General features: G+C 37.7%; 5 protein-coding genes across 8 annotated transcripts in view; 2 read left to right on the top strand and 3 right to left on the bottom strand.

The window, feature by feature from the left end:
• Nucleotides 1-9,367, bottom strand: part of LOC117569750 (DNA-binding protein D-ETS-3) — a 33,345-nt gene extending 23,978 nt beyond the window's left edge. The window contains exons 1-4 of one of the 2 annotated variants that reach the window (XM_034251039.2): nt 8,404-9,367; nt 4,847-5,140; nt 4,388-4,785; nt 1,651-1,809 (exon numbers count right to left, since the gene is read on the bottom strand). In XM_034251039.2, coding sequence (XP_034106930.1) covers nt 1,651-1,809; nt 4,388-4,785; nt 4,847-5,079 — 790 coding nt within the window. In that variant the 5' untranslated portion in view covers nt 5,080-5,140; nt 8,404-9,367. The remainder of the gene's footprint in view (nt 1-1,650; nt 1,810-4,387; nt 4,786-4,846; nt 5,141-8,403) is intronic. The other variant, XM_052004574.1, reaches the window with a different exon arrangement.
• A 3,281-nt stretch (nt 9,368-12,648) lies between these two features.
• On the bottom strand, nt 12,649-13,941 carry LOC117569758 (transmembrane emp24 domain-containing protein B). The gene is made up of 4 exons (XM_034251050.2): nt 13,742-13,941; nt 13,575-13,652; nt 13,083-13,514; nt 12,649-13,012 (listed from the first exon to the last, which is right to left on the bottom strand). Exons 1-4 carry the CDS (start codon nt 13,886-13,888, stop codon nt 12,956-12,958), a joined length of 714 nt encoding a protein of 237 aa, XP_034106941.1. The 5' UTR covers nt 13,889-13,941; the 3' UTR covers nt 12,649-12,955.
• A 542-nt stretch (nt 13,942-14,483) lies between these two features.
• Nucleotides 14,484-16,043, top strand: LOC117569754 (galactose mutarotase). Its single transcript, XM_034251047.2, has one exon. It carries the CDS (start codon nt 14,814-14,816, stop codon nt 15,906-15,908), a length of 1,095 nt encoding a protein of 364 aa, XP_034106938.1. The 5' UTR covers nt 14,484-14,813; the 3' UTR covers nt 15,909-16,043.
• Nucleotides 16,044-16,181: 138 nt separating this feature from the next.
• On the top strand, nt 16,182-17,090 carry LOC117569757 (chymotrypsin). The gene is made up of 2 exons (XM_034251049.2): nt 16,182-16,426; nt 16,484-17,090. Exons 1-2 carry the CDS (start codon nt 16,182-16,184, stop codon nt 17,067-17,069), a joined length of 831 nt encoding a protein of 276 aa, XP_034106940.1. The 3' UTR covers nt 17,070-17,090.
• A 1,560-nt stretch (nt 17,091-18,650) lies between these two features.
• On the bottom strand, nt 18,651-26,942 carry LOC117569746 (protein SCAI). 3 transcript variants are annotated; one of them, XM_034251034.2, is made up of 10 exons: nt 26,021-26,942; nt 23,007-23,150; nt 22,763-22,945; nt 22,479-22,697; nt 22,261-22,383; nt 21,405-21,548; nt 21,032-21,348; nt 20,719-20,973; nt 20,456-20,659; nt 18,651-19,555 (listed from the first exon to the last, which is right to left on the bottom strand). In XM_034251034.2, the coding sequence occupies exons 2-10, from the start codon at nt 23,102-23,104 to the stop codon at nt 19,311-19,313; spliced, it is 1,788 nt and encodes a 595-aa protein (XP_034106925.1). In that variant the 5' UTR covers nt 23,105-23,150; nt 26,021-26,942; the 3' UTR covers nt 18,651-19,310. The 3 variants fall into 3 exon arrangements, with proteins under 3 accessions (XP_034106925.1, XP_034106924.1, XP_034106926.1); XM_034251033.2 differs by having other exon boundaries at nt 22,467-22,697; nt 26,021-26,935; XM_034251035.2 differs by having other exon boundaries at nt 21,405-21,533; nt 22,467-22,697; nt 26,021-26,935.
• Between the last annotated feature and the right edge of the window lie 345 nt (nt 26,943-27,287).

The following is a 27,287-nucleotide window of genomic DNA, read 5'->3' as shown; positions in this document are numbered from 1 at the left end:
AGTGAGGACAATTATAAAAAAAAACATTCTAGTTATCAAAATGTTGAAATAATGAGAAAACTAAAATGAATAAATATAATAAATAATGGAGAATAGGAAAAACTAAAATAAAACAAAATTGCTTTTAAAGTTTCTGAGTTTAATATTAATTAGGATAATTCATATTTTCATTTCTTTTATTCCTAATACATATATATAAGTATTATAAATTATTTAAATTAATATTATAATGTATGTTTGATTGTTAGTAAAATATCAAAATAATGAGAAAACATAACTAAACAATTTTAAATATGGAAAATTGCAAAACTGTGTTGCAAAAATTGTTAAAACCAACTTGCTTAAAATTTCACAAAATAGTATAATCTATAAAACTTAATAAAATTAATTAATTTATAAAAATATTAAAATAGTTATTGTAATTTATTTTCGATTAATTCTCTACTGTAGGAATATCGCTGCCTATTTTCAATAAAGCCATATTCTAAAAATGTACCGAATTAATAAACCAACAAAATTCTAAAATATACTGATTTATATTTGGTATATCTGTGTAGTACTACATTCCAAATATAGCATATAGCACAAAGTAAACCAGATTGTCAGCCAAAGCAACGAAGATTTGATCTCAGAAGGCATTCAAAATAATTTCTTAGTAACTTCTACAATCTTTAGCGAATTATAAACAAATTTCCAGGAATCATAAATACTGTTTTTACTATTGTATGTACCAAAAAAAGAATTAAAACATTTAACAAGGTTATATTAGTATTAAAAGCAGATTACATGTTTATTTTGGAGACTAACAACAGTTTATTTAGTTTACAGTAATTTATGCAGATGTAATCAATCAAAGTATAAATTAATAAAGCAATAAGTAGCTCAACTACAGCAAATAAACGCAATGAAAATTTTTTTGTTTTATTTACCCTTTGTCGCACTTCAATCAGTATGCACAAGTAACCACTCAATTGTCCATGCTGAAATTTATCTCACACTCAATGAGCTACCCCTCGGGAGTTTTTACCATACAATAATCATCCCCCACCCCTTGGTCTGACTGTGATAGCCACGCTGTCATCGACGCGTGCGCCCTAATGCGCTTCACATAACATTTTGATCATTTTATGATCTGTCGATTAGCTTCATTGTTGTTGGCCCATCTCCCCCCTTAGTCTTTCGACTGGTGTCTGATGAGAGCTATCTCTCAAGGGTGTGTGTGTGTGTGTGCGAGCGTGGAGTGTGTGTGTGCGGAGTAACACGCTTAATAGGATTAGCACTGAAGAGCACTTATGAGTCAAATTATCAACGGTAGCAAGAGCAATTGTTTTGACTGTTGCGTTTTGTATGTTGACAGTGCCAAGGACTTAAGGACACACACACATTCACACACATTAATACACACTATTGTTTGTGCAACTTTCCCACCATGGTCTCCCGCTGGCAATAAGCAACAAAAGCCTGAGCACAAGATTAAGCTCAAGGCATCAAGAAAATCAAAGTCAAGTGTGCTGCCAACATTAAACGGCAACATAAAGCAGCGCCCTCTGTTGTGCTATGACGAAACACTGCAAATGGTTGTTGTCCTGACTGAAAGCTGTCGAAACTTAACGACTAAAGCTACCGATGATGAATGAATTTGGAACTTACACAATGCATTTGAGCCACCAGTTGTGGTATTGTTGCTGCTACTGCTGCTCTTGCCAACGCTGTGCCTGCCCAGATCGCTGCTCGAGGCCGAGGATGAGGAGGCGGCAACGACAGCGGCATGCGTCGAGGACGTTGTGGCGCAATCCAATGTCGATTTTTCTGCAAGTAAAGCGAAAAAGCAACACATTAATTGCCAGGGCAGCACAAATTTGCACACTCAGCACTCAGCGCTCGACGCTCGGCACGCTCTCGCAATTGGCCACGCAGTGCAACCAGTGAATGGAGCCACTCATAAATCTTCACATAGATAATTGTCAGCGTCTCGTATCAAAAACTAACAGCCCGTTTATTTATGGGCCCAAATTATGGTACTCACAGTCTACATGCTACACTCTAAGCTTAGTCCTTATAGAGCTGGTTCTGTCGGTTCGACCGTGACGCGGCTGACACGCAACGCCGCTCAAAGTTCACCCTCCACCCGAGCATAGACAGAGCCTGTGAACCGCAAAACACATAATAGCTACTGAGGGTTGTGACTTCAGCAGACCAACCGACCAACCGAGCAGTCGACCCATCCATCCATCGACCAGTAGCAATGTTTAATTGCCGTAAATCTTTGTTTGATGTAAACAACAATAAGATGAACTGAGACATTCGCTACGCTCTCAATTGACATGTCAATGCGACAACATTCCAATCCCGTTCTCAGTCTCGCATCCTGTGATGTCAATCTATGTTAATATGCATGAAGCTCAGCCAAATGTGAGTTGGGAATATGACAGTGTCATAATTGTTTCCCAGCAAAATGTACAAAAGAATCGCTTTTATGTCAAGCAAATTAAAATATTCCGAAAAAAAATCTCCTACTTAAATTGAGCATATCATTAAATTCACTGAACTTTATTTTAAATGCAATAAACTTAATATTGTATAAAACAAATTAAACTAAAATATTCTTTAATTTTCAACTTTCTTTCGCAACCAATAGTAAAAAAATGTCCTAATTTCAATCAATAAATTTGCCGAGCAAATTACTGAAAAACTAAACTAGAAAAAATATAATATATGTTATAAAAATTATAGAAAATTAAGTACTACTAAAATTATAAATATAAAATAAACATAAAAAAGAGTTTGACTAAAATATAGTTTATTTTATTCTTACATTCTTTCTTTGTTAATAAAACCTCAAAAAACAATCAACACTTAAGTAATTCAATAATAAATTTATTAGGCAAAGTTTCAAATAAATCAATTATCAAAACATATATTTAAAAATATAAAAATTATATACTAATTTATCGCTTTCCAAAGTAGTTTTAATAGTACTATACATATAATATATTAGGTTTCAATATGTTCTCTCAATTATCAGAAACTAAAATATGAAAATAAAATACTCAATACAAATACCGGACCAAAAAAAAAAAAAACAAAGACTTCAGCTATAAATTTGCAAAGCAAAGTACTAAAAACGAAAATAATGAACTTGCAAAAATTCTTATAATTTATCTGCGACTTTCAGAATCCTTATTTATATTCATCATACTCGTATTTCTTGCAGCACAATTGTAATTATTTTTTGCTTGTATGCTTTGTGCGCAAAATATAATGAGTTACGCATGACAAAGTCCTTTTACATTGGCCAAGGAGGCGAGAAGCAGGCAAAGAAATGCCGAGAAATTTGCTTGAAAGGATTCGTTTTGATATTTGCTTGAGCGCGTCGACTCAGCTCGACTCGACTCAAGTGGAGTTTGAGTCGAACAGCCAAGCAGGCTGGCAGCCATTTTGTGTGGCTGAAGGAAGAAAAAGGACCTGCCACCCACTTGCTTGTCATATTGAGATCCGGCTTAGCAAAGCGACATTTACCGTTCCACTTTAAGCAGCACATAAAGCCAAATCCAAAGACAGAGCGCTACAATTGAAATTTGACCAAAAAAACGGAATGGAAACGAAATGAAACTTGACTTAAAGATACTCTGTTTTAAAATGTAATCTCCACTTATACTCCTTTAGAGTCTAACTCTTTTTTTACAGGGTATCACCAACAAAAAAGAAAACTTTCGCATGAAAACAATTGTAGAACATGGCAGCGAAGGCGGCATAACAAACTCTTGCCAGGCACGCGATGGACAGTGCATTTTTGATGTTTCTATCAAACCGCTGGCAAAACTTCTCCTTAAAATCCTCTCCCCCCACCAACATTATAAGCCACTTCCGTTGTGCCGGCATAAATTGATAAATACCAAAAAAAAAGACAGAAGTACAACAAAAAAGCAGACTGAGGGCGACCTCAGGACCTTGACGTTTATATGGATAATTCAATTTAGATTTTTATAATTTTTGCTGTTGTCTCATTTTTTTTTTTTGGTTGTTGACTTTTCATTCGTGCTGTTACAACAAGCCAAAAATTATGTACATGGCATGCCGCAGACCGTCTCTCTATGCTTTCCTTGCTTTTTCTATTTTCGTTTTTCGCCGTTTTTTTTTTTGTTTGTGCTCTTTATTTGGCCCATAAAATGTAACGTTGGCTCGGACAATTTTCGCTGGTCGCTGGTCGCTGGTCAGCATATGTTGTGTTGTTGGATGTGTTTAAATAAATACGCGAAATTTGCCACTTTTGTAAAAGAAAATCTGTTTTTTTTGTTTGGCCGGAAGTGATGTATTTGTTTTTCCGCCATTTTCGCTGACATTTGTGCCAGCCAGAAAGAGAAGGTCAGTGGGTTGTTTTATTTACCTGTTCGAACTTTGTGCTCCACATGCGACGTGCTGCTCGATGCTGAATGCGGCACTGGCACCGTGGCTGAACTGACCACATCCAGTGTGGCACTCGGCAGCTGGCCACCAGCGCTGGACGTGATGACTCCATGCTGTGTGCCTGCTGGTGAGCAACCCGTTGGCGGTTGCAGCGTATCCAGGCGATGGCGTTGCACACTTCCCCCTAGAACTCCAGCGCTGCTGCTGCTCACAGTATTATAGTTAAGCACACCCACGCCCACGCCCACTCCCACTCCAACGCCCACTCCGGCGCTGGGATTGTGTGACAGGCCAAGACAATTTCCAGCTCCACTTCCGTTCTGCATGGCAGGCAAGGTGTCCAGCGTGTCGGTCAGACGTTGACTGGAGTAGATGTCACTGTGGCACGCAAATTGCTTTAACACCTGATGATAATCTGCAATGCAATGTTCTCACTCACCTGAAGGCGCTGCTTGCGCCAAAGAAACTGCTGCGATCCTGAAGCGCTGCTTTTGCCTTCTCCACGCTCTGTTTCAGCTGCTCGAACGTGGACTGATGGAAGCGATACGAAGTCCAGTCGGGTGAACATTGTCCCAGCGTCAGGCAATCCTCGGTCTTCACCTGGGCCAGCGTTGGCGGCGATACTCGCTTCAAGTCCAGCGCCGTTTGATACGAACACGAATTCTCGTACATGGCGCGACCTTCTGAAGCGTCAATGGCTAGATGTTGGTTGAGCAAAGGATTCCACTTGACTCTGTGTGGGCAGTTGAAAATTCAAATATTTATTAAACAATTAATGCACCTAATGTATATTTTTTGATACAAATTTTAAATATAGTGCACTTTTTGTCTGATATATTTTAAAAAGAATTGTATTTTTATTAATGATTTATTTTATTTACATTGACAGACAAACTTTAAAAAGATTTTGTTGCTTAATAAACTCTTAGGAAAAATTAAAAATTATGAAATTGTCAAAAATTCATATTACTTATATTCTCACATGATTTAAATTATGTATTAATGAAAGGGGAATCAAAACAATAAAAAAAAAGGAAAATTCCCTACATTAGTTCGTTAAATATTTAAAAAGACAATTTTATCAAATAAACATAACAAATATATAAAATGATTCATTATGAAATAGATTAAAATCGTATAAAAACATAATATGGGCTGAACTGTATTTCAATGAAAAGGAAATGTGAGTTTAAAACCGATTGAAATAAAGTAAAAGACTAATTTATTCAATTCCTATAAAACAATAACAAAACAAACACCATTAAAAATAAAATGCAACCAAAAAAAACGAACTTAAGTTGTATTAAAAACAAGCAGATAAACAACAAAAATATTTATTTTGGTAACAAAAATCAATTTTAAATCTAATCTATAACCTTTTAACAACTATAACGTTTATAGAAATTAGATTATTTTTGTATTCTAAAATGTTTAATATAAGTAATTAAATGGTAGTAAGTTTCTACATTTTCTAAACAATCCTGTTGTCATAAAATCACTATTCTTTAATAAAAACCTAAGGCAATTTTATAGTATATTAAACATATTATACTTTAATGTCCATCTTTTTTGCCAAGCTCTTGTTTAGGACTGAAAAGTTTGATAAAAACTGGCAGCCATAAATCAAAGTGCAATTGCCTGCAATTAATGGCAGCAATTTAAAATGGTTGCAAAAATAACACACTCGCACATAATTAGCCGAAACTAGCAGCTAAAGCTAGAGAGCTAAGATATATAGCCAACCGATATATATATATATGTGTATGTATGTGTATACAGAAGCAGACGACATGCATAATTATCTGCTTGGTTATTTATTGTGCTGTGTTGTGTTGTGTTGCGTTCTGCTTGCATGGGAGTACGCTGCGTATGAGCGTTATGCGTGGGCGGCAACAATTTGAGCGTGCTTTTCTAATGGCCAAATGGACAGAGACGGGCGCTGACTATGCGCTATTGTTTGTTGTATACTGTGTGTTGTGTGTGTTGCATGCCATGCAAATTTTTGCACTCTGCCTTCATCGGAAGTTGCTGGATTTTGATTTATGCCAACGAAATTTATGCCACAAATACTCGCATTCAAAACAGCAGCCCAAAAGGGGGGTGGGGAGTGCAGTCAGTGCTCAAGCTAAGAACTGATTCTTAAATTTCAAAGCAACTTTAATGTTGCTGCTACATTTGATTATCAGCAGTGTCGCATCTACAACATCATCATCAACAACAATATAAACGGCCTGCACACGCCTTGTTTATTATTTATCATTGTGTTCGCTCTCGTCTCGTTTTTTACATGTTTCAGCAAATTTGTGAACGGTCGAGGCACAAACATCACGCAGCCATTTTGAAGTTATCGCATTCGTTGAGCGCGCGCACACCGGAAATACGAGCAGGATACCAGGATGCCTTGACTATGCCAGCATTGGGGATGTGACGCGTGTTCTGATGCTGCTGCTCGTAGTTGAGTGAAAAGATTGCCAGGCATTAATGCCAATACACATACATACATATGTATAACATATTTTTGCATACTGTTCATATCTCTGTCTAATGACATAATGCCCAAGCAGAGCTTTTAATTAACAGGATGAGGCCACACGCGACCTCGTCACAGGCAGCAGCCACTTTAATGGTTTGTAAGATTTCCCAATCGACGCTGGTTAATGGGTTTGCTAGCCGAGCTCGTGCTCAAGCTTGAGCATAAGGGGAGGCGGAGGCGGAGCCGGGAACGTTACTGGTACCGGGGCGTGGCTATTTTACACGTAGTTGAATTTATCAGATTTTTCTTCAGACTTAACCAAATTACTTGCTCTCAAGGACATAAGGCGTGTGTGAATATGGAAAAGAAAATGTGTTTATGGGATGGAACTCGCAATTAAAAGTTATCAATAAAATCTATTCATAATAATAATTATTAAACAAATTTAAGAAAAATTGTAATTTGGAGTTTAAAGTCATTTCATTTTCAACTTACTACTGTGGACAAAAAGAAAATTTAATTTGTTTGTAAAATGAAAAATGTTTTTTTACTCTACTACTACACATACATTGAAACATAGTTTACTAAATAAAAAATATATTAACATGAAAAATAATGAATGTTAAGTAATACAATAATAACCCCGACAAAATAACGATTAGTTAAATAATAACGATAATCAAAGTCAAAGAATCCAAAAATGTCATAGAATAATAGAATACCAAAACTGTATTAAAATTGCTGGAGAGAAATCGGTAAGGTTTTAAAAAAATATAAAATATGTTAATTTTAAAAAGTAAATGAGGTATTCGTAGTTTTTAATATGGAAGATCTCTACACTAAACCTATCTAAATGACAATCAACAACTTGATCTTACGATATTATCTATGCAAATCAGTTTGGAGGTATTTTATATACTTTTATTTCGATTAACATTTTACTATATCAAAAATTATAGTATTGTGAATATGAAATATATATATGATATAATAAAATTGCTATTCAAATTCTGAATTAAATGTCTTAATATGAAGCTACCTACCAAAGTAGATAGCTTGATACAGTAAAATTATTATTTAAATATAAAATGAAATATCAATTTCCAACGCAAGCAATTTGTTTTCAAACTAAGTAACGTTTTGCATGACTTTTGAATTGATCATTAAAATTATATATATTCATTCACTATAAGCTGTAAAAAATGTAGATGAGTAAAGTTAAACAATGAGAAAAATATTACAAAATGTTATTTGCAAGAAAATTCAAATTAAAGTTTTTGACTAGCTCATCAAAACAATATTGAATCTTCAACTATAAACTAATTCAGAACTTTCAAATTATAGTTTTTGACTAGATAATTAAAACAATAATGAGCCGTTCACTATAAACTAATACAAATTTAAATGAATGAAGTTTGATAATAAATATTTCTGCTATATATTTTACTAAAAATAATTATAAACAACATTAAAAGGTTTTACTTTTAGTAGACAATCCAAAGAAATAGTTTATATCAATTTACCTCAGGATTATGCTGGTCTCTGTGTTATAGTATATCCAAGAAATATGAGCTATACTTTATTCCGATTGTTTATAAATTCATTGCACACTTTTACACTTGCATAGTTTGATTAATATTTGTTAAACGTTTGAGTTAGTCATTCACTTTGCTTGGCGGCATGTTGCACTTTTTTTGCGAACCGGAAACGAAATTATTGTCCAAAATGGCGACGGATACGCGACAAGTGAACCGGGTTCGAAGTGAAGGTGGCAAAAGGGGTTCGAGGAGCGAAGACCGAGGACAACGTCAACGACAACACGCGCCACGCAAATTGTTTAGTTTGTTGCAAGTTGCCAGTTGCAGCGTTGTAACGGATATGCAAGGAAATTTGTCAGTGCGACAAGGACGAGAACGAGGACAACAACAACGAAACGCCGACGGATGGCGGCAAAACGCGTCACTTTGCCATACTGTGTGTGTGTGTGTATGTGTGTGTGTGTGTAGGGGAATCCCCACTCACTACTAACTGCTCACTGCCTCGGAGTGTCAAGAGTTTTTATGGGCGCGTGACGTGGCGTGGAGCCGCCAACAAAATCAAAAGGAAAATTTCAATAATTTCCGCACAACAATTTTCGCAAAGCACACACACTCATGGTGAAAAGGAAGAACATGTGACACACACATGAAGTGCCACGCCTACTGCCAAAAGCAACAAGCGTATTTGTCCAAGTTTTGTATGCAATGTTTTCTTTTCTTCGTTGTTTTTTTTTTTTGTTTGTTTGCTTTCTGTTGCCCTGCCCACTTGGTCAAAGGCTTCAGTTCGTGGCTGGCTTCCTGTGGCTGTTGTTGCTACTGTTGCTGTTGCTGTGGCGGTGGCGTTGGCTTGTGTCAACGTGTGGCCGACGAATCTTAACCGCAAAGTGCCGTTATTATGTTTGTCCGCGACGTGTCGTAACGGTAACGCGCACTCCAAGTTAATGTGTATATCCCGTTAGCTGCTGCTTGCAGCTCGTCCTTACACACAAGCACACAAATCATCTCGTGCTTCGCGCTCTCAAGATGGCGACAACAGCAGCAAGCAGCAGCAGTAGCAGCAGCAGAGCTGTTGATACTCCTCCCACATTTGGAGCTGGTAATCATCGAGGTCCCATCGCTGCTGCTGCTGCTGCAAAGGATGCCCCATGCTTTTGGATATATTTTCACCCCACTTATCGCATCGTTCCACATTTTTGCGGTGGTTGATGCGCAGGCGCGCTCCATGCGACCGAACGTCTATTTATCTGATGCTGCTCGATGGGCGGAGCTACAGACAACAACTCGCTGTGTGCTCTACGTTCCACGTTCTACGTTCTATGGTCTTGGGCAGCACTGTGGCACAGGCGGTGGCATCATTAGTCCAAGCAAAGACCCCATTTCGGGCGGAAGTGCGTATGAGCAATATTTTAACAATGGCGTTTAAAACAGTTAAAGAGCCAGCACTAACACACTCACACACACACGCACACGCAAGCAGACTTCTGCTTATCTGTGTGTGCGGCCATTAGGCTCTTAGTTTGGGGCCAACTCGCCTCATTTGTGGCATCGTTTTCAATGCAACGTTGCCTACTTTAAGGCTCTGCTTGCCACAAGACAACTTGGTGTGAGACTCTGGGGTGGCATGTGGCATGCGGCAGCAGTGGCAGCCACCGCCACCTCAGAGATAAGCGCACACATAATAACATTTTAATTTTACCAAGTGCCCACAATGACGCGCAAGATTTAGCCGCAAAAAGGACGCCAAGTCGACAAAAAAGGATATAATTAACATGTCGACAGCTTGAGTTATGTGTATGTGTGTGTGTGTGTTCGCACATAATTACATAAGATTAAGAAAATGATTAGAGGGAGACATGATTAGACTAGATTTTAAAGTATAAAGTAGAGCGAGCAAATAGCTGACATTAAACTTCCTCAAATCGATTAGGATATTAATGACTTTTTTATAGATTGTAAAAAACACATTAAATTAATAATTAAATTTCAAAATATATATTTTTTTTTTTTTGTTTAGATTTAGATTTTATTTATTTATTAAGTAATTAAACCAATAGCACAATAAAGTATCATAAAAATATTAAATTAGTTAGATTTGTGTTCAACATTTTATTAAATATATATATAAATATAATACTATTATTTTACGGCCTTAAAAAATAATACCCAAATTAAATAAACCGCTTTTCTGGCTTTCGTAAAAAAAAATTAATTTTTTAAATTATTAAAAACAAACATAAAAAACACAGTTAAAGTAAAATACAATATAATACATTAATATATATATTTATAGAATTAAATATTAAGAATTTATATTCCAAGCTAAAATCTCCCAATATATTTAAAAATATTTCAAACCTTACTCTGACTTCCATAATAATAAAAAAGTAAAATAAAAATCTAAATAAAAATATATATAATATAAATTAATACATTACATTTCAAATAACTTTAAATTGAGAATTTAGTTTCCAACTACCTAACCAAAAAATTGGCCAATATATTTTTTTTAGTATTTTAGACCTTAGTATCACATAAAAGAAAAAATTTATATTCCAGATCAAAAGTCTAGCAGACCTTCGCAAAATGATTTTTATTATTTTAGACCTTACTATCACATCCATAATAGATAGTAGCTATTAATAGCAACTATGTATGCTTTATCAGCAATAACTTAAATATCGCAGTGAGCAATCAGAAACGTGATGACTTAACCATTTTCGTACCTAGTATTATTTTATAATGTTTGTACATAGACAAATTCGTAGTTAGGTTCGCTCTGGTGATCACGTATTAAAAAAAAAAGATCACATAATTACACAAATACAGCTTTTTGTGTCAATCAAAAAACAGTTATGATATCAAATATCAAACAAAAAAGCACTTACACATTTGAGACACTCTTAACGCATCAATTAAAATTAAATTATTATTTGTTACTTAGTAACAAATACCATTAAACACAACGTTCGATCTCAATTTAATGTATAAATTAAACAATACTGAGGCTATAAAATATCTATATATCACGTACACATTTCAAACACTTTGAGCACATCAATTAAAATGGAATTGCTTGAATAACTTAGTAAGCAAAACAATTAAACACGATAACGGATCTCATTTCGATCGCATATAGTGATCTGAGTCACTAAAAATTAGTCTAAAACACGATCTGCCTTTCCCCTCCAAACCAAGTTCAAAGTAGATCAAGTTTATTGACTCAAATTAGATTTAATTTGCATAGACTTAGTAGCTAAATGAAAAATGTGTCAAAATATACTTAAAAGAATTTAAGCAATTTTTCGATGATGTAGGAAACTGAAATATTTGTAAGGAAATTGTAGAAACAGATCCATATTCATAAGTAGAACATTTCCTAGCCACAGTTTTTGCGCCCACAACTTGTTTGTCTACAAACATGTTTGTTGACGTCGAACCAATTAGCAACAAATATATTGTTATTCTTGTTTAAGAATACAAGTTTTGTAACTATAAATATGTGCTTAAAACCAAGCCACTCTCTTCAGCTTAAAATAATAATAACAATTTGTTATAATGATAATAATATTGATACCAAATGTGCATTATTTAAATTTTTTAAAAAGCCCCAATTAGAAATAAATATTGACCAAGATCAAACAAGTTCCGTTTAGGACTGGTTAGTCAATGTCTGGGCATAACTACGTATAAATAGCTTCCACTCTCTTTAAAAGACAACACAGAACTCGATAGCGCCTGATTGTGACAAGGTTGATACTCGGCTCATTGTGACATTGATAAAGACAGGAAGTCGGAATATTCCATTTGAAACATATTGAACTCTTAAATAATAATGATGTGCCTTAATCTATATAAGTTGTTTGCGTGCATCGCATTGTTTGTGCTCGCAATAAACGCTCAGCGTTTCGATCGCTACACAAGGGATAATTATCTGGCCTTTAGTGGACGCGCATTTGGGTGAGATAAGATCCGTTATTCGCAGCACTTGTAGTGTGACTAATTTGTACTCTTCTATGCTCCACAGCGAGGGCGTTCTTCGGCCAGGTTACGATCAGGGCGAGAATTATTTGGATGCTCCCATTTTCAGTGCTCCGGCTGTTTCTGCGCCTGTTTATTATGGTTGATGTAAAGCTCGCAGGATACTGCAAGCTTTTTAGTCGATACACAAACCCCAAAAAATAAGCTTTTTCTTAAACGTTATGTATATATAGCATTGTAGACATTGTCATGTATAAAATATCAATTTTAATTTAATTAAACACTCACACATTTTTACATTTATCACATAAGTTGTATGTACTCAAATGACAAATAGTATTTAAAGTCTGTTAAGTTTGCACTTGTTCATTTTGCCAACATTTAAATAATTATCATAGGGAAATGGGTATCGTAAAAAAGAATGAATGAATGTCTTGGGGTGCAAAGGTGAATGTATGCGTACGTATAAAAACATAAAAGGGAAAGTATTAGTTCAGTTACAGTTTTGTGCATGTGATGCCGCTAAAAAAACACACACGGACAACATCTTCGTTAGCATCTAAATACGGCTCTTGGAATTGCTTCTCACATCAAACAGTTTGCGCACAAAGAAGACCTGCAAAACGATACAAAATAATCCGTTTGAAATATGATATTCTCTAAATACAAAGCAAACAAATTCTCACCTGTATAGAGCACGTGATTAGGATGACAATAATTTGGCTAATGGAGAAAGTTTGAATGTAGGAATTGTTGTCCAACAACAGAGCATAATCTCGAGACTCCCGATGCCGACTGTGCGCCTGATAGCCCAGCATATCGTTGATGTTGCGCTCTACGGTACCAATGGTGGCCGTGAAGTTTTGCATGTTCAGCTGCAGCTCTTCAATCTCCTTGGCGTATTTGTCCCAAGCATCGTATTTGACGACAGTAATGTAGATGTTTACCAGCTTCCCAGCAAAGCGAGAGAACTGATTGTCAATGCAGACAGAATAGTAGCCACCAGGCGACACTTGGTCTGTGTAATCTGCTGTAGCTTGCCATTGATAAGGCTTCACAATTTCACCAGCTGGATTGCGCACAGCAAATCCAGCCATGCCATCTCCACCTCGCACCACCTGGCAATCAAACGAGATATGAATAGAGACTACGTGGGCGTCGAGTTCATTTATACTTACACTGAACGAGACATAGAACGTGGCTCCCGCCTGCACATACTGATGGTAGCAGTCCTCCTTACCGGCATCGATGTGCACCTGTATGCGTATGTTTTTTAAATATATTACAAAATTTAAATTGACTGTTGTTGTTTTTGTTCAATGGAATTGTATGTTTGAGACGTCACCTTGTAGTCCATAGCGACGGCGGGTAAATTTTCGTACCATGGCTGCTGTGCTTCCTGTGCGCTGGACGTCTGGATTAGCAGGGCACAGCAAATGAAGGCAATTGGCACGAATAAATTCAATCGCTCCCGCTGCCACGTCGATCCCATTTTAATTTTGTAAACAATAGAGTTGTCACTTCGCGTTGAGCTGTTGCTGGTCTACGCAGAGTTAACATTTCGCTGCTCTGTTATTAACAGCGAGTTCGAGTTTTAATTGGTGAAAGTGCAGTCTCTTTTGGGTATTTTGCAGAAAAGTAAAGAATGAAACTTGTCCTCCAAAATAGAGCTGTATAGTTAAATTAAGTCCGGTGCCTAAAATAATTAATACATTTTAAATTACTTAAATACTTTTTAAAATCTCAATAAAACAGCTGTTAGTTAACATAACAAAAGCCCTTGATTATGACTTTAACATTATAAAAAGTAACAAGTGGGCTGTAAAGGCTATCGATAAATTTTAAGAAGATTGTGGATAATTTATTGCTTTTATTTTCAGCAAATTAATGGATGTGCATGCATTTATTTAATAATAAATTCGTAATAATAGCTGTATGGAAAACAATACAGCTGTTTTCTCAAAAAAATCTAAATTACTGAAAATTTCAAATAAATCGATAGTTGTATAGTGCAATCGATATTTCACCACTAGTAGACGCCCGGTTTATTGAAAATGAAAACAAGCAAAAGTAGAGAATAAACACTATTTGCATCGTTGATAAGAGTTTCCCTATGGTTTGATAACGATATATAAGTAAGCGCAGTGATTATCGCTTTTCGGTTGGATAGAGTATGCTCCACTCTCAGTCTGTATCTGTGGTTGGCTGCACAACACTTGTTGATATGGAATATTTTTGAAGTGCATATTGTTCATGAACAAACTGTTTGTACTTGTATATGTGTATAATATATGAATATCATTTGGTTTGCTAAGTGATTATATTATATATCAAGTGTTTATGCGGTTTTACAACCCGCTGTATTAAATAGATAAAGAGTCCAGCTCTAACGCAAAAACAGCTCATTATAGTACGAGATGGTGAACGTCACGGAAGATATTTTTGCCACGGCTGCAGTGAATCCATTCACCAAGAAAACGGAGCAAATACGACGCTTCACGCTGCGCAATGAGGAGCAAATGACAGTCCAGATATTGACGCTGGGCGCCACCATCAGCAGCATCAAAGTACCTGATGCTCAAGGTCATGTGGAGGACGTAACGCTGGGATTTGATAACTTGGCCGGCTATCAGAGTGCCCAGAATCCCTATATGGGCGCAACAATTGGTCGTGTCTGTAATCGCATTGCCAATGGCCGTTTTGTGCTCGATGGCAAAACGATTCAAGTGTCCCGCAACCGAGGTGAATTGACGCTTCATGGTGGATTCGTTGGATTTGATAAAGCTCACTGGGAAGTGGACCAAATGTTGGCCAATGGCGTTCGCATGAAGCACACCAATCCCGATGGCCATGAAGGCTATCCCGGCGAGGTGACAGCAATAGTTACATTTACGCTCACCGAAGACAACTGTTTGCACGTCGTGATGGAAGCAGAGACGACGAAGCCAACACCCGTTAATCTCACCAATCACGCCTACTTTAATTTGGCTGGCCACAAAGCAGGCAAAGCGGAGCTGGATCAACATGAGGTTCAGATAAATGCTTATGGCATCACCGAAACGGACTCAAATTCCATTCCCACTGGCAAAATTTTGCTTGTGGATGGTGGCAACTTTGACTTGCGTGTGGCCAGCAAACTGGGTGATCGCCTCAAGCAACTGGAACCCGCAGTGGGCTTCGATGACAATTTCTGTGTGAAGTTCACGCCACCAGCTGCCATCACTAACATTGCCAGAGTGGTGCATCCACCAAGTGGACGCTGGTTGGAGATTGCCAGCAATCAGCCGGGAGTGCAATTCTACACCTCGAACTTCTTGCCAAATACAGCGAATGGGGAGACTCCGGTGGCAGGCAAAGAAGGCGCTGCTTATGCCAAGCATGGTGGCTTCTGCTTGGAGACGCAAAAGTTTCCTGACTCCGTCAATCATGAGAACTTCCCTTCAACCATTCTGCGACCCGGGGAAAAGTATCGCCATGAAGTTATCTACAAGTTTGGAAAGCTGAGCCAATGATTTTACAAATCAAGGCGATCAATGAAGTAACAAGTGGCAAATAATATATATGCAATTTAGTTGTAGATATCCATTATATATTACATTGGATAGTATAGAAACCAAGTTTTACTAATAAACTGCAAGCACGTTAAATACTTTTCGCTTACGTTGGTCTTAGATTAGCCAAAGGAGACTGCACGCCTTAGAGTCATAAAGTAAGTTAATTTATTATATCCAACAGAGACTATATAAAAGGCGTGTTCAACCCGAACTGTTTATCTAACTAAACAAATGCAACTGGAGTTGATCATAGTGTGTCTGCTGGTAAGCTTTCGCTGCTGTCTAGGGCGTAGTCAAGGCAGCTTGAGGATTATCAATGGATCAGCCGCCAAGCTGAAGCAGTTTCCCTACCAGGTGGCATTGCAGGTCTATTTCACCAACTCTGGAGGGGACCCAAGCACCTGTGGTGGCACAATTATCTCGCCACGTTGGATACTAACAGCTGCCCATTGTTTGCAAGAGCCGAAGACAGTTCTGTAAGTTGTCCATCAATAAAATTTAATGCAAATATATTAACCATTTCAAATTTACAGACAAAAGATACTTGTGATCGCTGGTGCTGTCAATTTGACAACACAAAATTCCCCTGGCTCAGTGCAAATGTGGATTAAAAAGAGTGACACTATCGTTCACCCAAATTATGATCGTGGCATGGTCGCTTTTGATATTGGACTCATCAAGTTGCCGCGTGAGCTTAAGATGTCTGACTCCATAAGAGCCGCCAAGTTGCCCAAACGAAAAGATAAAGCTTTGTACGTGGGTCGAACGGCAATTGTCTCCGGCTGGGGCTTAATGGCTAAGCAGCAAACCACTGATTTATTGCAATATCTAACTGTAAAGATAATTTCGAATAAGCAGTGCGAACAGGCGTGGAACGATCAACTGAAAGGCGATAAGAAACTGATGCTGAACTCCTTTTTGTGCACCGATTCCAGCAAAGGATTGCCCTGCCTTGGTGACTCCGGTGGACCTTTGGTGTTGGACGATGGATCACGAACTATAGTTGGAATAGTTTCGCATGGCTACGATGGGAAGTGTGTCATCAGGGTACCGGATATATTTACACGCGTCTCTTCGTTTCGTAATTGGATTGAGAAATATACGGGGCAATTAGCCTAGTTAGATAGTTGGGAATTGAAATATTGTTTCGTTTTTCTTTTCAAACATGTGCTTTATTCTTATTACTCATACAAACTCCGTACACTCCCCTTTCTCCCATACTTTCATAATATTTTCTTTATGTTTTCTTTGTGGCTTTGCTAAATTTGTTGTTATCGTTTTTGTTTTTTGTTGTTTATGGCTGATAGTGTTAAACAATTTGCTTATGATAATGTTTGAATGTACTCTTTGTGGGTTTTGTTGTATCGCTTACGTGTGGCTAATGTTGCTGATTAATCATGAATTCATTTGTTTATTATTTTTGCTGTTTTGTTTTTCATTTTTTTCTTTGTTTTTGTTTTTTGTTTTCTTTTATATCTTATGTAAATGCAATTTGTTAAATGTACAAAATCTAATAGAAATGATTATGCCTTTGCAAAACTCGTTCACCATTTCAAGAGCATTTCTTTTTGTATTGGTTTTTTTTTTAGAATTAATTATGTACAATATTTAAATAAATTTGTCAAGAGTCTATACAATTTGTTTATGTTAACAAAGATGTTAAGAGTATTAAGAACTTTCAAAAATAATTAATCGCTTGCGCTTTGTTTATTGTTAATACGTTTTTGCTTGAGAATTTCGAAATTTATAAAAGCTTACTTTGGATTTTGGTTTTTTGAAATATTTGAAAAATGCACAGAATTCTTAGATATTTGATATTAGAAACAATAACTGGAAAGCAAAATGTTGTCTTGGGCTTGTGATAAAAAAAACTGTCAATTATAAATATATTTACTATGCGTTTAACTAGATTTATTTTCATATATGCGTGTATATGTGTGTGTGTTTGTCTCTTTAACTGTTTATTATTACTTTATGGGGATTATTATCGATGCATTTCCGATATCCATGTTCACGCCAAAAGAAAGAAAAGATTCATTTTAGTATTATTAACGCATAAACTCTTTTAACTGAGTGTGAATTCCGAATCGTGATTCATATTATTTTATTTGAATTAATTTATTTGCTTTTCAAGTATAGATTTTGCATGTATAGGTTTTTGTTTTTTTCTTCGTATAAAATGGTTTTTGCTGGGTTTGTTTTTAATTTTAAGTTATTTAACATACGCAAAATATATTTTGTATATTATTTTTTTTTTGTGTTGTTCTTAACTAGCTTTATATGTATATAAGTAATTATTATATTTGCTAAATTTTGCTTTTTGAAACAGTAACTTTCAGTCATCTTGTAATCATAATAATACCTATATGCAATTATTATTATTTTCATATATATATTTGTGTATATATATATATATATTGGTTTTATTTTTTAATATTAATTTGTTATGAGCGTCGTGTACAATGCATGAGAATGCATTAAAAAACGCATTTCTTATATAGTGTGTCGTGTTAATAGATTTCATTATTATTATTATTATTAATTATAGATCTCCGTTATTCTCGTCATGTTGTATAAAAGCTAAATATTTATCGCTGCGTATAATGATAATGTTTTATTATTTTGTAATTTCCTTTGTTATATTTCTGCTCTAATTCTCCGTAAAAATGGCTTCAATTTATTAAAAATTGTTGTTCGACATTGTTTTCTATTTCCAACTAAATTTGATTTATTCTTTTTTTTTTGGCAGTTATCGTTTTGTTAGGTTCTTTGACATGTTACTTAAATCCCTTTCATCCATTCTGCGTACATTTCAAGTATTATTTAATTATAGTTAATTATGTTGTGTATATGGTTTTTCTCTCATTATTTATGTATATGCTAAGCAACTAACATTGGACCATTCCATTGCGCGACGCACTATATAAGAAAACTAGCTAATTACTTGATTAATTTCATATACTCGTAAGTAATCGGGTATAATATACTCGTATGTATTTTTGTTCATGTTAATAATATTATGTGATTTGTTGTGTGTTTTCCATTTTCTCTGTATGTATGTTATAAAAGTTGAATATGCACTTTTCGACAATAGCGGCAAAACATCATCATCATTATCATCATCATAGTAATTAAACTAAATCAGTTTCACACACACGCACACTTCAATTAGCTGGCATTCCAGCTAATCCAAGTCCAACTCCATCTCCAAGACCAGCTCCAACCAGGCGGTAAAATATTATACACATAAGGTATCAACGAAAGGTGTCTGTCCAGGCAATGCGAGGATACAAGTTGGATCAACTGCTGACGCGTATAGAAAATTATGACTAGAACTAAGACTACGGCCAAAAAAAGTCATCAGTCGCACTCGGGACCCTCGGAGAAATGGCCGCGCACATCGAGCGCCGATGCCAATTGGAATATGATGTGCGACAGCGAGGGGTGCTCGAGAAGCTCATTCGCCGGCAGCTGCGGCTCGCAGCGCGGTCGCATGTGGCGACCTCGGAAGCCGCGATGCAAGCGGAGCACAACATCACAGAAGACGAAGCGTAAGATGAGTGTGCGCAGAAAATCGTCGCCAAAGAACTGAACATAGGACGAGTCTGAAAGCCAAGAAAGATGAAATAGAGTTAGAGGAAGTTCGAAAATATTTTCTCCTGAATTCAATAGTACACTTCTATCACTTTTTTAAAACAAGATAAAACAAAATGAGTAAGAAATATATTCTTTAAGGTTTGACTGCAATAGACCCTTTAGATATAGACTGTGATAGACCAGTTAGATATAGATGGATCGATAGAATTTCAATAATATTTTTTCCTGAATTCATTACAACACATCTATCACTTTTTTAAAACAAGATACAACAAAATGAGTAAGAAATATATTCTTTAAGATTTGACTGCAATAGATCCTTTAGATAAAGACTGCGACAGACCCTTTAAGATATAGCCTGCGACCCTTTAGATATAGACTACGATAGACCCTTTAGATATAGACTGAAAGAGTCCCTTTAGCAAGTACATTACTTTGTGGCTCTCTGTTTTTTATATCTGTCCTCGATTCCGTATGTTTCAATATGGTCTGATCATAATAACATTTTGATAACGAAGATAAAATGCTGCACTTTACACGCCTGCTAATTTATATCTTGATTAATAATTTTAGTTGTTTTAAATATGAAATTGGAGTCAATATCAAAAAAGTTAACTAGGTTCGAGACCTACAGCAAGAAACTTAAAATACTTAGAAGGTCTACTTGTTATAGAGATCTTGACGGATATTAAGAGCATTTAAAGTAAATGTACTTCAAAGAGTTGGAGATATCTTCTTCTACCTACATGTACATTTCTATTTGAAACCCTTTTTACTTATTTTATAAATGAAGGGTCTAAAAATCTATTGAATCATAGAAGGATTAAAAGCTTAATAGACCCTTATTTACTTCTTTTATAAATGAAGGGTCTAAAAGACTTATATTGAATAGTGAAAGGAAAGCTCACCAATAAAACCAATGCCCTGTTCGATCTCATCGATGCGACAACGTGTGACGAGACGCGAGGCCTCGGTGATGAAACGATCCACATAGGTTTGACAGCGCTCCCAGTGATGAATGGGCACATCACCGACATTACAAATGTAGCAGAGCGCCGTGAGCGGAGAGTGCAGGAATAATGTAAACAGCGAGCCATGATGTTGCACATCAGCTATAAGATACAGAATACAAATAAAAGACTATTCAAAGTTGTTGAATGATAGCAAATACCTTGGAATGCGGGCGGCACATCTTGGGGGGACATGAGGACGACCAGCGGCTGGCCAAAGTAGCGGGGTATGTGCTGAAAGACAAACGAATTATCCGAATCGATGATGATGAACATGGGCCGACGCGTAAACGGATAAAGATCACCCGGATAGAGACAATGATTCTCCTTGTACGATTTGCCACGACACGACAAACCGCCGCCATCGACGCTATCGCGTTTCACACTGGTGGCCAGGCCACCCAGCTCATATCCATCTAAGGGATCAAAATTAAATTAGTCGATGAATTGAATATGACGTGAGAGGTTACTCACAGTCCTCGGGATGCTTGGTGGTGGAGAAACAGCCGTCCGCTGACATGTACAAAAGTAAAGCACCACCCAGTGGCAGTTCCTTAAAGCCGCTGGCTAGAAACACCAGCAGCTGACTAATCGAAGGCTTGTATAGTAAATATTTATGAGGATTGTCTCGATAATGACGACCATTCTCCAAGTATCCCTTGGATCCCGGCACTCCATATGGTGGTATGCGACTGGCCGCCGGACTGGCGTCGTGTCCATGCAGCCCATGCGACATGCTCAGCGGATTCGTGGCCGACTCCGTTGGTTCGCGCTCCAATGTTTGCAGCATCCTAAAGAAAAGTTCGTTTAATACTTTTTATTTCGAATTGCTTGATCGCTTGCTTACCTAAACATATCCATGGTGAGCTCGGAGAATTTGGCCTGCTCGCAGGCTGAGCCCACAATGAGTATCTCCTGGAGGCTGAGGGTCATGTGCGGGGAACGCTCGCACGGCGGCGTCGTTAGCGGTGATAACCTAGAACCGGAACCACTGCCCATAAGTCGTTGTAGTTGTGCTGGTCCACAAGCAAATTGCGGGGGCCCGTGCTTTCACAGAAGAATTGAGAATGTGGCGCACTAATGAGGTGATATGGGGGGAAGGGTGTATGTGTGTGTGTGTGTGTTGATGTATGTGTTTATGTGTGTATGTTTATATGGGGGAGAACATATGAAATGATAACGTTGTGTGTGTGGATGTAAGTTGTGTTGTAGCAATGAAAAACATCTGCGTATAACAGTTTCAACTTCGAACTGCAACTGTCATAAATTGCAATTCCAATTTGCATAGCATACTTTTAGGAGTCCCAAAAAAATTGCTATGCAAATTGATCGAATTATTATCTCGTTATACACCGCTTGCATTTCATTGTGTTGTGTTTGTGTGTGTGTGAGTGTGGGTGGAGGGAAAACATGGAAAAGTGCATGACGAATGACAACGGTGAGTGTTTCTTTGTTGTTTTTTTTTTCAAGTCTTCTGTGATAAGCACAATAAATCAAATAATTGATAGCAACAGAACAGAAGCAAAACTTGTATACCTACGCTCGAACGAAAATAAGAAATATAAAGAGAGAGAGACAGAGAGAGCGCGAACCCTCCCATAACCAAACAACCTCCCCACAAGCTCTCCATACTCCTACTCCGCCGACGAAAGCACGGGCAAAGTGTACGCGGGATGGTTGAATGGATTGTGCCAACGACTCACCTGTGTGATAATATGATTGGATTGGAATCGGCATGCAGCACGGCTACAGCTGCCTCTGCCTTAATGAACCCCTTAATCTCCTCCAGCACCAGAGACCATTCCAAATGATCCTCGGGCTCGTAACTGCAATGATATGTGTGAATACCGAAAAGAGAAAGTGTGAAAAAAAACCTTGATCAGCAATTGTTATTTGGTTGGCCTTTTACGTGTTTGTGTACTCCTGTATTTGCTTTTCCAATTCGGTGACCAGCTCGCGGACCAGCTTCATCTTCTTGAGCAGCAGACAGACGACAATAAAGCGTGCATAATAGCGCAGCTTCTTCACCATCAAATCGGGTCGATCCTCTTTGGCTGCACGCGAATAATACGCACGTCCTCTGATTGCCGCATAAAACTGATACGCCTCATTCAGGTAGTTTGTTTCGCTGGTTCTTAAACTGTTCAAAGAATATAAAAAGTACATTTTAGTAAAATAAAATAAAGAAGCGATTGAACTACTCACTAATAGTGATAATAAAGCTGTCCGATTTTGCTGGCTATCTCGCCAATTTGCCAGCGTTTCAGTCCATACTTTGAGTCGAGCACCATGCGATGTTGCTGCTGGAATTTCCACAGTTTCGTGTAGACATCAAAGGTGCGTCCAAAGTACGCTTGCCACTGTCGATGGCCATACTGCGGCAGATCTCTATAGAATTTGAATATGGAATACATTAGTATTTTCCTGAATATTTCATCTTTCAACTTACCTGAGTCCGTTGAACAGCTGTTTGGATTTCTCTAGCAAATGGCAAAACTCCAAAACAAGCTTTCTATCCTGTTCTTCAGTGGACTCCATTTTCACCATGCCGTTCTCTGCCGCCCCAAAGTGTTATGTGTGGGAACCGGGTTTGCTAGAACAAAGATTAGAAATCAAGCTTAAGTCATAAATAAACAAACTGCATCAGGCAACTGCTTCTATCTATCCAATCTCAATCTCAATCTATCCATCCATCTATCTACTGCGATGCAGTTATGTATCTATTATACTTGTGCTTGTTATTTCCCATAGATATTCAGAGCAGAGAGCAGTGTCTACTTGAGATTTTTCTTTCTTTCTTTTTTTTATTTTGCAGTCACTCATTGAGCTATCGATAAAGATGATGATGATGATGACGATAATGATGTTGATGCCTCTCCAGTTGTCGTGGATACAATAAATGCCAAAGCGGCGTATGCTTAATGGGCAATTTTATTGCTTGCTGCTGTCATTATTAAATTTTTAATTTTTATGCCAGCGCAAAACAATAAATTTATTACAAAAATAAATAAATTTAGATACTGAGACTGAGTCGAGACTGTGTCCGGATGATGCAATATTTAAAGTCAATATGACGAGTTCGAAATCACATTGAAATTTAATTAAAATTTCCATTTGGCGAAAACAATTACGTAGCCTTTTAAGTGCACAGTCAGACAGAGGCAGAGGCAAAGGCACAGCTGGACAGGGATTGAGTTGGAGCGGGAGACATCGAGAGAGAGAGAGAGGGGGGAAGACAATTGGCAGCAGCTATGCATCAAAAGCTCAATTAATAACGCTCGACCAGGTGACTAAGTCAGCATTTACACAAAAAACGAAACCATAAAGAGAAAATAGTTCAACAAAAAATAGAAAAAATCATAATTAAAAGAAACGGGAGGCAGGAGGCAGAAGGAGGCCAACAGGCTGCACACAAGGTTCGTTCGGTTAGTGCAAAATGGCGCCACAGCGACCACATTGATTTGGGTTTGACCAAACTAGGTCGCTGGCTCACACACAAAAAACTTTCAATATGAGCTCATCAGCAACAGAGACAGCATCGCCTGCCGCCCGAGCGGGGGGCGAGGAAGTGAAGAGTGTAGAGTGAAGAAGAGTGGAGAGTAAACACAGTTTTTTCTGCTGTTTTCGAAGGGAAGCTGCTGCTGCTGAGAAAGACATGCGTCACTCAGAATTGTGAGTGAAGCGGCGCCACTTCATAATTATGGCGCCCTAATCAAATTAAGAGTTCATTTAACAAGTCAAAATTACATAATATGAAAATTACGCATACGCAACGTGAACATGAACGTTGACAAGACGAGACGAGGCCTAACGAGTGTGTGTGTGTGAGTGTGTGTGTCGTGGAGACACCTAAACAAAGCTGATAAACTAACAAGCTGACTCACTCACTCACTCACTCACTAACTAACTCACGCTGGCTTTAGTAGCTGCTGCTGCTGCTGGTCGGCTGCTGACTTCATCATCATCAATGCCATCACCCTCATCACTCGCATCACCATCATCATCAGCAACAGCAGCAGCAGCAGCAACATGTCAACATGTGGAAACCGGAAATGAAAAAACACAAATACTAAGCAAAAGTCGTTGCCACTCTGCCGATGCTTATTAACACATGCCCCGCTTCCTAGTTTCTGGCTCCAACACACATACACACAACTTTCTTATAAAGCTGTTGCACATGCAACAAATTAAATTAAACACATTTAATTTATGGCTGCAAGCTGTTGATTACTTTACACCAACTGAACTTCTATTTATGCTTTAGTCTGAGAGTTTTGACATTTTTGTCGCCTGGCAGCTGGCTGCATGTTGTAAGAAGCAAAAAAAAAAAGTTGGTCTGCTCAACTGGCTGCTTTAACTAGTTGTAGTTGTTGTTGTTGTTGCTTGTGCACGACGATGATGACGACAACTGCTGGAAAATCCCAATCCTAGTCAAACAAAGCGCGCAAAAAAGTATGCAACGCACTTTGGCGCTCAACGCCAGACAGCCAACTCACAGCACAGAACAGAACCGAGAAACGGAGGAGCGGAGAATGGAGAATGGAGAACAGAGGCAACGCTTTTTGACTAACTGCCAAGCGGCCCACATGTGTGCGTGCGTCTGTGTGTGTGTGTGCGTGTGTATATGTGTTTTCAATGCCCGCCAGCACTCCAACAAATATTACTCGCTGGCACTCCATACTCTCAACGCTTTTGCTATTTGACAAAGCTGCACATTTCTTTTTTTTCTCCTGTTTTTAATACTTATTTTTTCTGTACATTTTTTGCTCTGAGTAAACAAGCATGAAGCGGGTGTGTGTGTGAGTGTGTGAGTGTGGGTAATCCTTCAAAGGCATTGTAGGCTACACATTTACACATTTAATGGCATTTTGACACTGATAATGATGTTGTCCTTTTGCATCCGCACAGTACCCAACTTTAGCTTAACAATCGAGCATATGTAAGCATATATTTTACATATACTACTCGTATATATAGATGAGACACAAAAGTATTTGTGTGCTCTTTTCTGTGACAGCTGCTAACTTTATTTATATATATTAAAAGAGGAGCGCACAAATTATAGAATTCAACACAACACACAAAACTTTGCCTCAGGCCACACATCGTAGTACATATTTCTAATGCAATGCGCTCGCTCCTTGCCTTTGCCTTCGCCAGGATGCGAACTGTGAAAAGGAAGCTGTCTGTCTGTCTAAAGCGTATTGCCGGAAAAACTTTCAGTTCAACATTTCCATTTTTTTCTTCTTTTCTGTTGTTGTTGCTGTTTGTTTGCTGGTTTGTTTCGTTTCATTTCTTAAGGCAGTTTTGCCATTTTTCGCAACTGATTCGCAAAACTGTATTTATAGAATTAATTAAATTACCAACAAAGAGCTTGACAGCTTGTCAACAAAAAAACCAAAAATGATTTCCCTTGAAGCGCCATTTGCAAATTGTTTTTAATGTGCATTCAACACAACTTACCTTATCATTGTTGTTGTACCTGCCACTGCCACAGCCGCTGCCGCTGCCAGCAACAACAACAACAACAACACAACAAGCAGCAGCCGCCACCGTTGACGTTGACGCTGACGTTGCCGTTGCCTCTCGTTGTCACCGTGGCCGATGCCGATATCTGAATTGTTCCAAGAATCTTTTGCTATCCGTGCCTCTATCCGTCTCCGTCTCCGTCTTTGTAGAGTTGCGTTGCCTCCAACCGGCTTCGGTTGTGATAGCTTTTTGGCTTTTTTGCTCCTCGCTAGCAGCGATGCACTGCAGCTCCAACTTCTGCCTTCACTGCCACTGCTGCCACACCTAGCATATTTCTTTTCTTTTCGTGTTTTTTTTTTTTTTTGTTAGCTGGTTGGTTGAACTACGCGTTTGCCATGTCACTTTCACTGCCCCTTTGTACTATCTACCCTATACTATATACATACTATATATATACTCTTTTCTTTTTGCCGGTTTGCAAAGCAGAGGAAATCGTTTCGCCTTTCGCTTAGCGCGTTTCACGTTTCGTTTCACGCACTTTTCTTTTCTCGCTCACACACACACACACTTTGGGGGCTCTTCGTTTTGTCACTTCTTTTCTCCTTTTTTTTTTGCGTGTGTGTTATTTTATTATTTTCTTCTTTTTTTTTGGCGGTGCTTGGATTTTTGTATGCAATTCTATTGTGTGATATCAAATTACCAATTGATGGGTTTGATCCAAAACTAATTGCGAATATCGGGGAATAATTTCTTTTGGGGTGCCAAAAACGAAATTCGGTGAATGAAAGAAACGCGTTGTGGCCGTCGTGTATGGCTGCACAGTATTGAATTTTTTCGCATTTACATTTTTAACGAGGGGGTTCGGGGTTGGGGTTGTTATTGATTTTTTGCCCAAAAACTGACAGCTCGCCTTAGTGCGCACGTCACGCCGCCAGAGGGCGCTTATTTTGACAGTTTGCCAAACGGGGGTTGTTCGCTGCCAAAAACATCTGATTGCCTCGAGTGTAGACTTGCCGTTAACATTTCAAATGTGAAAACTCTACAAACATTTAAGCAGCTGTGCAACATTTTTTGATTTGTTCGATTCGTTTGGTTTTATGAGTCATACTACATGAACACACAGTGAATTTTTATTGCATTACATAAAGTACTATAACATTTACAATTAGCATTACATAAAAAGCGCCATGTTTTTTGTTTATCCAAATAATCATACAATACACTAAAATGGTTCTTGTTCTACCCAAGCAGAGGAAGCATG

The sequence above is a fragment of the Drosophila albomicans genome, chromosome 3, assembly GCF_009650485.2.
Source record: "Drosophila albomicans strain 15112-1751.03 chromosome 3, ASM965048v2, whole genome shotgun sequence".
Taxonomy (NCBI): Eukaryota; Metazoa; Arthropoda; class Insecta; order Diptera; family Drosophilidae; genus Drosophila; species Drosophila albomicans.
Note: the sequence above shows the minus strand (reverse complement) of the source record. Positions and strands in the feature narration are given on the sequence as shown.